Here is an 11,882-nt window from a genome sequence, read left to right as displayed (position 1 = left end):
GGCCCGGGCTGGCAGGCGGCCGTCGTCTTGCCGGTCCGCTATTTCTACCTGCAGGCGGTCAACGCGGAGGGCCAGAATTTCACTCGCTCGCCCCCAGGTAGCCTCCAGCTGCTGGCCTCGCTCAACTCGCAGCCTGCCCCCTTCCAGCCCGCCCCCTTCCTGCCCGCAGCCACCAGGACCCCTGGGAATGAGCCCCCGGCCTGCAGGGTGTCCTTTCTCCTGCATGTGTGGCCGTTTCTTGGTCTATTCAAGTCCCCCTCCCTCCTCTCCGGACACAAAGGGGGAGGGAGTCGCCACAAGTTTGTTGAATGAATGCACTCCAAGGGCCCTTGCACATTTACCGTGCAGTGGCTGGCGCTGCGAACGGATGGACCCGGGTGTCGTCAGGAAGGCGGTGTGAGTCACATGTTGAAAGACGTTCCTTCCCTTTCTGACTTAAGCGTCGGAACGATTACAAGAAGCAGGGAGTGCTTTCGCGTGATGAGTTAGCAAGCCGGAGAATCGCGTCCAATTACATTGCTTAAGCCTGCTGTGGCAGTTTTGCATGCTTAGTTTTTGTTTTCTTAGTTCTGAGTTCTGGAAAGGAAGTTACAGGAATTAGTGAAACAGAGTGAAAATCGTTTGTTTTTTTCCCTTCACAGGGAGTGGATCTTGTCCTAAATCCCTTCTGCCAGGTCCTCCTCTCACGTTCTCACATCTTACCACTGCAACCTCTTGCAACTTGTTCTGCAGGTTTCAAGTTGTTGCCAGTCAGGAGTAGCTAATTTATGTCTAAGGTTAGGGCTTCAGCCAACTGGCAACCTGTTTTATCAACAAAGAGAAAATAAAAATAAAACAACCTTCCCTTTTCTTCCTGCTTGGAACTAAGCTGCAAGTGGGCCACAATCTCTGGGTGGGCTCAGGACGATGATTAGGCAAAGCAAAGTCTTTCAGATCAAACTTTTTTTTTTTTTCGGTTATTGTATAAGGCTCATGCACTTCCCAGAGAGAGGGAAAGTAAGAAATCCCATCCCTGCCTCTCCGCCAGGGGTTGCATGTTAGAATACCTTTTTCATTTTCTTGGGATTTTTGCAGGCTTATGGGCCTTGCCAGACTTTCAAGCCATAGGGTTTAGGCCTTGAACCAGGGTTGACCATGTGGGAATCCAGCATCTCAACCACCACACCACCTGCTGGCTTCCCTGATTCACTTTTAGATTTAAATTTTCCCCCCAAATTTCATTCAGGCCATTGCTTCCAAGTGATTAAATGAGCCAGATCAACCTAGGGCTGACCCATACATCTCTCCACATCTCAGCAGAATGGAGAAATGGAGGACAGGGGATTGCCATGAGACCATGCCCTATTGGAGGGTACTTGCTCTTCAGGTGTTGGTTCTCTCTCCCTTTCTTTCTGGTGAGCACAGCCTCTGGCAATTAAAAAAAAATCATTCATTCAAATATTTATTTACTGTCTGCTTACTATGTGCTTGGTAATTCTTCTGGGGTTTACAAGAATGAAAAGACAATGCCTGTCCAGCAAGGAACTACTTACTGTCTGTTGGGAAAACAGACATGCAAATAACAGATCACAGTCTAAGATAATTGTGAAAATTGTGCAGCAAAGGTAGGTAGAGAGTGCAGAGGAAACATTGTAAACTTCCAGGATTGGCTTGAGGAAGTCAGGGAAATTTTCAGGAGCAAGAGATTTGGAGGATGAGACAGTTTGCTTGGCAGCTTGCAAATGGGAAACACCTGCATGTGCAAAAGCCCAGAGGCATAAGAAAATGTCATACTTTGGAAAGTAACTAAATGATGTTGAGCAGAAAAAGGTTAGTCAAAATTTATCCAGAAATCTTCAAGGGTCTTGAATGCCAAGGAATCAATTTTCAGAAACAGATAAAGGGAAGCCATTGAAGAATTTTGAACTGAAGAATGTTAAGAATCTGCCTCTTAACCACCTCAACTCCCAAAGTTGATTTGATCATCACTTTAATAACATATCTACCAACTGGACTCTAATTCTAAAACAACTGGTTTCATATGCTTTAGATGCATTTGGGTAGAATAATTCTGACTTTGCTGACAGAAATTCAAGAGTGTATATGGGACTTTGGCAAACTTTTTCTCTAAAGGGGCACATGGTAAATAATTGTGACTTTGCAGGTTATACAGACTTTGTTACATTTACTCAACTCTGCCTTGTAGCCATAGCCAGTAAGTAAACAACCAGACTGTGTTTTAAATAATTCTTGATGGCCCCTGAAATTGAATTTCATGTACTTTTTCATGAAAAGTACAAAATAGTTTTGTTTTTTTCATTTAAAAATATAAAAACCAGTTTTTAAAATGTTTTAAAGAATTATTGAATTTTACTTATCATTATTGTTTTATAATTTGCTACAGGGCACATGCACTCACCAGAAAGAAAGTAAGTCGCCAGGTCTAGGACTTGAATCGCCGTCAGCCATGTAGGAGTCCAGCATGTTAACCACTGTGCCACGTGCTGACCCCCAAACCCATTTTTAGCTCACAGACTTCATAGGAACAGTGAACAAGACGAGCCCTATTATATTAAAGACCTTCAATTAAAATCAGAGTAATACATGACTTACACTCATACACACTAATACACACAAATGTATGTATTAGGTTGTTGGAAAAGTCATGACATATTTTTTAATGCTTTTCTATGCAAAAACCCAATATATATCATACAGGCCAGAAACAAATTGCAAACAGTGTCTATTAAATACCTTAACATAAAAATGTTACATCTGTGTTTCTACTGGTTTGCCCTAGCAACTATGATTTCTCTTCTTTTAGTTGTAGAAGACTCTGCATTGCCCTAAGTAAAAGATTCAGAAGAAAAGACTCCTAAATTCAAATTCAGGAGCTGGCAGGTGGCATGGTGGTTAAGGTGCTGGAACCCTACATGGTCAACCATGGTTCGAATCCCAGCCCTGGCATTTTGCTTTCCCTTTCTCTTTCTCTGGTTAAACTAAAAGATAATAATAATAAATGAAACTAAATAAATAACTCTTTTTAAAAATTACAAATTCAAAGTATTCTACTATGGGATATATTTTCTTTATAGTTTTCTTTATTTTCTAAAATTAATTTGTATGTTTTAGTGGAGAGAACCTTAGAAAGGAAAGAAGGTGGTACACTTAAAAAAATACATGAAAAAAAGAAAAGTAGATAATCTAAAATGAAATACTGTTAAGTATTACTATTAATGAGAGAATTAATAATTCATATAAAGTTCCATTTTTTTATCTAAAAATATTGACAAAGATTTTTTAAGTGGAAATATTCAAACCTATTAAGGGAGCAATCTAATACTCTTTTCTCTGCTGGTGACAACACAAATTGATAAACTGTTTCTGGAAAGTAATTTTCCAAACCACCTAGAATATTAGACTTTATAAACTCTGTAGGAAACACACACACACATACACACACACACACACACACACACAGCCAGTCCTATCGCCTGGGGGTTAAGGGAGCCAGATCCCACATGGACAACCATGGTTCAAGTCCCAGTCCCAGTGGCTTGAAAAACATGCTGGGGGAAAAAAGGTAAAATTTGAACTATAAAAAAAGAAAACATGCTGGGTATGTATGTACATGCCCCAAGTCCTGACAAGATGGAGAAATGGAAATGAGATTGCATAACCATGCCCCACTGGGGGATGCTTTTCCCTCCCCCTCTCTTTCTCTGATAAGTCCACATGCCCTCTAGTAATTTTTAAAAAGCAGAGAAACAAAACCAAGTTTCCACAAACATTTACAAAAATGCCATGCCTTTCAATTTGGTAATAGGATTTCAAGGTTATCTGTTGTGAGAAAAATGTCAGAGTGTGGTCATAGATTTATGTCTAAGGATATTGTTGCAGCATTATAGTTACTTATTACAACAAGTCTGAATAGCTATCATAAGGAAGTTACTAATATAAAGTATGATACATTCGTTATAGAATATTTGACATCCATTAAAATTAACATTTTAGATTCTACTAAAGGAAGTATCTAAAGCAGTCAAATTCATAGTCAAACAGAAGTATAATAGTGGTTGCCAGAGAAAGGGGTGAGAATGTGTTGCTGACTGCGTATAAACTGATAGTTTCATTTTACGAGATGAAAAATGTCTAGAGAGTCATTGCACAACAGTGTGGATATACTTGACACTACTGAGCTGTATACTTAAAAATGATTACATTTTATGTTCTGTTCTCATTCTTACAGTTCATGGATTTTTAACTACTTGGACTTAAATCAAAGGAGAAAAGGTCAAATAGGCAAAAAGTTAATTTCTTCTTTGCCCTTTTTATGGATTGATAAATCTTTATTGAATGACTAAAGAATCAAACATTGAGTCAGATCTTTGGTTTGAAGACAGCAAAAGATACTTCCTGGCCTTAAGGACCTTCCAATCTTAAATTATTATGTTTACTGTTTATGCTACAGGAAAAACGTAACTTTTTTACAGTGCCATCTATCCAGTCATTATTAAGGTATAATAATTGTGAAGTGATAGAATTATCCATGATTATTCTTCTTTCAGGTCAAACACTATTCAAAGTACTAGTCAAATCTCTTTCACCCAAAGAATTAGTCCGGATTCATGTCCCTAAACCTTTGGACAGAAATGATGGTACATTTTTGATGAGATACCGAATGTATGAGAGTGTCAATGAAGGGCTGAAGATAGAGGTGCTTTATGGGGACAAACATGTGGCTCAGTCACCTTATATTTTGAAAGGTAAGTGATTATTATATAATCCAGAGCCATCCTTATGGTAGGTCCCATGCCTTTCAAAATAGGTTTTGATGACTTCAAAGTCATGTGTACATACCTTTTAGAGCTCAATTTTAACTTCATATTTTTAAGGGAAAGGAAACCAAATCATTTAAAGAGATTTAAATAAGAAAAAAGAATGATGTGTGTTTACCAATGTAGCTACCATTTCTGCTACTCAATCCCTTTGATTAGATCCATATATTCATCTACTACCATTAGCCCTCTGCCTAAATGCTTTCTTTCTTCATTATTTTTATTTATTTATTTATTTATTTATTTATAGAGAGATTTTTGCTATAGGGTATATGCACTTGCCTGAGAGAGACAGAAAGTGAGAAATACACACTCACACCCACCTCCCTGGGAATGGCCATGCCGCGATCCCTTCACATCCATTCTCCTCTTTTGAGCATGCACACACATGCACCTAGTGTGGGTTTTAAGCCTCCTGGTCTGGGACTCAAACTGCAGTTGACTCTGGGGGAGTTGAGCAACGTAACCATTATGCCATCTGCTGGCCCCCTACCTAAATGCTTTCTATTCATATTTTTTTTAGTGTAAGAATACTGGTAATTAATTCTCCCAGGTTTTGAATGTCTTTATTTGCCTTTGTTTATAAAAGACATTGTCACTATATAGAATTATAGGTTAATAGGGTTTTTGCTTTTGATACTTTAAAAATGTTGCTCTACCGTGTTCTCCCTTGCATTATTTCCAACAATAAATCTACCCATTATCCATGTCTTTGTTCCTCTCTATTGCTGTAAATATTTTCTCTTGAGATTAGCAGGTGGCATAGCAGTTAAGGCGCTGAACTCCCACGTGGCTCACCACGGTTCAAGTCTTGGACCTTGTGGCTTGAAACTCATGCTGGGCACATCCCAAGAGAAGAATGAAGGAGAAGGGAGTGTGATGTTGTGTGATCTCTCACTTTCTCTCTCTCTCCCTCTCTCTGTTGAACAAGTACATGGCCCTATAGTAGAAACTAACTAACTAACTAACTAAATAAATAAATAAATAAAAATTATATAAAAGAAAAGGGGACAGAAAGTAGAAACCTGGTACTCTGACATAATTACTTAAACTAATATTTGACAAGTGCAAGATTATCTCTGTCTGGGTAATCTTAGAATTTACCCAGAAGCAGGGGCAGAAGTAGTTCCCTGTGCCTCTGTGCTTGTTAATTGAGTGTGGCATTTCTATTTTGCTTTCCCTAGGTCCAGTATACCACGAATACTGTGACTGTCCAGAAGAGGATCCTCAGGCCTGGCAGAAAACTCTTTCTTGTCCAATCAAGGAACCACAGATTGCTAAGGATTTTGCTTCCTTCCCCAGCATCAATCTCCAGCAAATGCTAAATGAAGTCCCTGAAAGGTTTGGGGATGAAAGGGGTGCTATTGTTCACTACACAGTTCTCAATAACCACATTTACCGAAGATCTTTAGGGAAATACACAGACTTCAAAATGTTCTCTGATGAGATTTTGCTGTCACTGGCAAGAAAGGTAAGAGAATGAATGGATTCTCAATATAATTAGTCAGCTGTAACATTTAAATGCTTAAAATTATTGTATAATGGTAAAGAATGAAAATGGGTTTCAGGCTCAGAAACATGCATGTGAGATATTTACCACTTGAATGTTCATTAATCCTTTGTGGATCTCTCTGTCTTGTAAGATTTAAATTAAATGGCTTAAGCTCCTATCCCAGGTAGGGAGGTTCCTGTGAGCTCCCAGATAGCCCAACCTTGTAGTCATTTGTTTAAGTTCTCTGTTTCTGCTGAATACACTTCCCATTCAGATTTCACCTTCTGCAACTGTTTTCTTCTCTTCACCTGAAAATGACATGGACTTAAAACACATTTTCCTTATTTTATCCTGAGCACTTTTAGAAGATAGTGTGAGTAGCACATCTTGTTGAAGGTTTGGGTATCAGAGAGATTATTTTGTACCAGTGCATACAAAAAACCACCAACCAACTAAACAAACAAAAATCTAACATTTAAAAATAGACAGTAGAGTAGTGCATATAGGTGACAAAGTAATAGATACTTAAAAAAAAATGGGCAGGCAGGTGGTGTGGGGTTAGGGCGCTGGACACCCACATGGCCGAATTTGGTTCAAGTTCCATTCCTGTTGACTTGCTTTCTCACTTTCCCTTTCTCTCTCTTTCTCTGTCTCTCTCTGGTCAAATTAAAAATAATAATAATAATAACAATATAAAATGAGGGGCCGGCAGTTGGCATGGTGGTTAAGGGTGCTGGACTCCCACATGGCTGACCATGGTTTGCGTCCCAGACCTGGTGGCTTGCTTTCTCACTTTTTCTCTTACTCTGTTCCTCTCTGGTCCAATTAAAAGTAAGTGAGTGAATAAATAAAGCTAAATAAGATAATTCTAAAAATATATACATATAAAATGAATAATTCTTTACAAAAACAGTGATTTTCAGATATGCATAACATGGTATGGTGTTGAATGCTAGGGATGGTGAATGTGCTTATATCTTTGATTTCATTATTGTACACTGTATATATGCTTTACAAAACCATACTCTACCTTAAAAAGACATAAAACAATTATATACAAATCAGAAATTTTAACTTTTTTTTGAAATATTTTTTCTATAGGGTGTGTACACTTGCGAGAGAGAGACAGAGAGACAGAAAGCAAGAAATCAGCCCCCAGTGGGGGGATAGCCATGCCATAAATCCATTCTCCATTCTCCTCTTGAGATTTTAGACTTGCACACACATGCTTGGTGTGAATTTTAAGCTGTCAGGTCTGGAACTTGAACCACAGTGGACTACATGGAAGTCCAGCAACGTAACCATTATACCATCTAGAGATCCCTAAAAGCATTTTGTTAAAGACATCCCTATACTAATCAGATGTTCAGTCATCGCTCTCTCTGATTTTCTCACTGGCCACCTTAATTTTCAGGTCTTAGCCTTTTACTCAATGTGGTAGCTTCTTTTAGACTCCCTACAACCCTCAACAGTCCTCCTCTATTCTGCTTTTCAGTCCCTCTTTCCACATGTGCAGAACTCCAAATTTCTCTTACTCAAGGAGGTCAAACTGCCTCTTGTTATTCCTTGTTCTTCATCAGCCAGGGTGAAGGATGGAAGCAGGCAGTCTTTCTCACCCAGAAAGCCCATTAAGGTAGTTTACTAAGCCAAAAGCCAACTTCTGTAACTGTTAACATAATTTCCCAGGTATGCTGATTATGTGGCTACAATTGGTTCTTATTTTAAGGAGCAGTTGCCTTCTCCCTTTCTGCAGCCCGCAAAATAAGCATATGAGCATTTAAGGGGCATCTAATCCTAAAGGTTGAACGTTCTTCCTGGGCTACCACCAGTCCACTCTGCCCTATATTCTTGTATCTTATACTCATGTTGCCAACTCCATAGCAACTGGAGATGACTGTGATCCTCAGGGAACAGCTGGCAATGTCTTACAGATATTTTGGTTGTCACAACTCAAGGGTTGCTACAAGCATCCAGAGGGTAAATATCTGACAATGCACCAGACGGCCCTCCACAGCAAAAAATTATCCAGCATAAAATGTCATGAGTGTTAGAGTTGAGAAACCTTTCTGCATAATAAGAAGTGGAGTTTATTCATGAGTTTGTGAATAATGGTAGGGAAGTGAGAGAATGATTATTCATATCTCTTGCCCAAGGCTCACGTGCCCAAGGAAGGCAGGTCAAGGTTTGATATGCATTTGAAGGATGAGAAAGGAGACTGCCAAGCTGAGTAAGTACTGGGTCATCGGAAAAGTTGTGACTTTTTTTTTTCATGGTTTTCTATGCAAAAATAGATCGTGACTTTTCTGACAATCCAGTAAAATACATTGCAAAGGAAGGGAATTACATAGTAATGTGATGGCATTTTCATAGTGTAGCTGAAAGTTTACTGCTAGAAGATGAGACTTAAAACACTAAGGTGGGGGACCAGCATTTAGTGTAATGGCTATGTGCTCGACTCCCATGTAGTCGACCGCAGTTCGAGTCCTGGACCCAGTGGCTTAAACTCACGCTGGGCGCATGTGCATGCGTGCCCAAGATCCCAAGAGGAGAATGGAGAAGGGCCTGCGGCATGGCCATCCCCCCTGGGGGGTGATTTCTAGCTTTCTGTCTCTCTGTCTCTCTCTGTCTTTCTGGCAAGCGCACACGCCCTGTGGCGAAAACCTCTCAAAAAAAGGAAAAAAAACCCTAAGATGGAGTAAGACGGGTAGTCCTTGAATGCCAACCAGAGAGATTGGACCTTCTCTCACAGGCTTAAGGTTCTGTTAGCCTTAGTAGTGACATTAATTTGAGTTTTAAAAATTCAGGCAGCCTTGAGAACAGATGAGAGTGAGAAGAGGCTAGAATCAGAACACTGAGTGAGGAAGCTATTGCAACAATCTAGGCAGAAGATGATAAGGACCTAAACTAAGGCAGTGACCATGGAGATGGCAAGAGTAGTGGCAGATTCCATAAACAAAGGAAGATGAATAAAAGAGGGGAGGGTCATGAAGGGAAAGAAGGGCTTAGGTCTAACTCTGTAGATTCATTTTTAAAAAATAAACATTTTAACTTTATTTATTTTCATTTGACCATAGAGGGACAGAGTGAGGGAGAGAGAGAGGGAAAGTGAGAAAGCAAGCCACCAGGTCCAGGATTTGAACTGTGGTCAGCCATGTGGGAGTCCAGCACCCTTAACCACCATGCCACCTGCCAACCCCTGCAGATTCTCATTAAGGCAGCTGGAGGACAGGGTTCTCAAAAGCCACTCATCCTTACACACTCTCCACTTCTATAATACTAAATTTTATAAATTTTTTGTTGTCATTTCTTTTTCCATGCCAGCAGGTTCATAACATGAGAGAGAGACAGAGAGAAAAAACATTCCCCAACAGGGCTGGTCATGCCACAGTCCAATAATACTAAAATTTAAATAGGAACTCTGGACCTCTAGAGGAAGTTGGCTCCTGGTTAAGTGAATTTTCATCATCACCCAAGATTTTCTGGTGACTCAGAGTCATTCTTTGCTCTTCTACAGTTTTTGAATGATCAGTTCTATTCAAAATAATTAAGAAAGTCAGAGGACTGTAGTATTTTTGTACCAAAGACTGAGGTCTTCCCAGCACTGATGGTTATACTTTTGTTTATTTAGGTTCTTCTCCCAGATTTAGAATTTTATATTAATCTTGGAGACTGGCCCTTGGAGCATCGAAAAGTCAATGAAACCCCTGGCCCTATACCTATCATTTCATGGTGTGGCTCTCTGGATTCAAGAGATATTATCCTTCCAACATATGACATCACTCACTCCACACTTGAAGCAATGAGGGGTGTTACAAATGATCTCCTCTCTATTCAGGGAAATACAGGTAAATTAAGGTAAATTCTCCAAGAAGCAACTTTAAGGAAAAAAGACGTGAATGTTTAGAGTAAATTAATATATTTAAATAACAAACCTTGTTTTCTAACCAAGAAAACAAGAAAAATATCACCCTACACATTGAAGTCATTTGTTTAAGATTCCTCTAGTCCAAAATTTAAAGATGCATAGTTTGGTTTAGTAATGTCCAAATCTACCTTAATTGAATCTCCCTTGAGTTGGTCATTTGTAGACACTATTTCAAAACACATATTTGGTCAAGTTGTCACTTAATTCTGATTCTAATGCCTTTATATTGCTGGATGACATGATAATTTTGAAAAATATAAAATAATATACAAATATAAGAGAATTGTGATAATAGTGTAATCTGGATATTATTACACTTTGTAAGAAACCCTACCCCATTCCCTTTTTCAGCCTCTCTGGATCCTTTAAAACCTGAATTCCTCTGTGGATGGTCTTAGATTTATGGTACAACACTCCTTTTTATTAAACCAGATACCCTGAGTGGTAAAACTCTGCCCTGTCTTCTTTATGGCCTCTATTTCTGTTTATTGTGGTTTGGTGGACTTATTTAGTAGATAAGACCATAGACTTTTGTAAACTATCTAAAGATAACATGAAATAAAAACTGACCTACCTTTCATTTGATAACAGTAACTTCCTGAAAAATGTGCCCCTTCTGATTTCTGTATTTTACAGTTTATCCCTTAGAAAACTGACAGGTGGGGGCCAGCAGTTGGCGTAATGGCTACATCCCTGGACTCCCATGTAGTTGACTGTGGTTCAAGTCCTGGACCCAGTGGCTTAAACTTATGCCAGGCACGTGTGTGTGCGTGCCCAAGATCCTGAGAAGAGAATGGAGGAGAAGGGATTGCAGTGTGGCCATTGCCCCTGAGGGGTGATTTCTCGCTTTCTGTCTCTCTGTCTCTCTCTGTCTGTCTGGCAAGCGCACGTGCCCTATAGCAAAAACCTCTTAAAAAAAAAAAAAAAGATTAGCTGATGATAAAAGAGCTTTAACATCTTAAAGGACAATGGTAGATGTAAGATTATTTATATGCTTACCATATAAAAATGTCAAATTCATAATCATCATTTTTTTTATGACTTCAAATTTCTAGGGCCTTCCTGGATCAATAAAACAGAGAAAGCTTTCTTTAGAGGAAGAGATAGCCGAGAGGAGAGGCTCCAGTTGGTGCAGCTGTCCAAAGAAAATCCAGAGCTACTAGATGCGGGGATTACAGGGTACTTCTTTTTCCAAGAGAAAGAAAAGGAGCTTGGAAAAGCCAAATTAATAGGGTTCTTTGATTTCTTTAAGGTATGCATTTGAGTCTTCCTACATGAGTATGAAGAGATAAATTTAGTTTTAAAGTCTACTAAATAGATGGGGTTTGGCAGATATCTCCTGTCCTGTGAACTGACACACATTTTGACACTTTCTTAGACACAGGGAACTACAAAATTCACTGTGTTTTCCTTTTGTTAACTATGTACCAAATAGTTCAGAACTGTATATTGTGTCATTGGAAAAGTCATGACATATTTTCCTATGTTTTTCAAAGCAAAAATGTGTCATGACTTTTCTGAACATCCAAGAATACAAGAATTATCCTGGGATTTTTGTGTATTTATTTCTCTTACTTATATTTAATAAAATGGGAATATAAATGTCTTTGACATGAAGTAATCTTGATATCGTTTGTAAATAGAAAGA

General features: G+C 39.0%; 1 protein-coding gene across 1 annotated transcript in view; it reads left to right on the top strand.

Annotated features, from left to right (window-relative positions):
• Nucleotides 1–15: 15 nt before the first annotated feature.
• POGLUT3 (protein O-glucosyltransferase 3) overlaps nucleotides 16–11,882 on the top strand; it is a gene marked incomplete at its 5' end in the record, with an annotated part of 19,278 nt that continues 7,411 nt past the window's right edge. Inside the window, 5 exon segments of the mRNA XM_006151048.3 lie at nucleotides 16–97; nucleotides 4,548–4,745; nucleotides 6,002–6,288; nucleotides 9,938–10,154; nucleotides 11,290–11,486. Of these exon segments, the coding sequence (XP_006151110.2) occupies nucleotides 16–97; nucleotides 4,548–4,745; nucleotides 6,002–6,288; nucleotides 9,938–10,154; nucleotides 11,290–11,486 (981 nt within the window).

This window comes from Tupaia chinensis, unplaced genomic scaffold (genome assembly GCF_000334495.1).
Source record: "Tupaia chinensis unplaced genomic scaffold, TupChi_1.0 Scaffold000311_2, whole genome shotgun sequence".
Lineage (NCBI taxonomy): Eukaryota > Metazoa > Chordata > Mammalia > Scandentia > Tupaiidae > Tupaia > Tupaia belangeri.
Note: the sequence above shows the minus strand (reverse complement) of the source record. Positions and strands in the feature narration are given on the sequence as shown.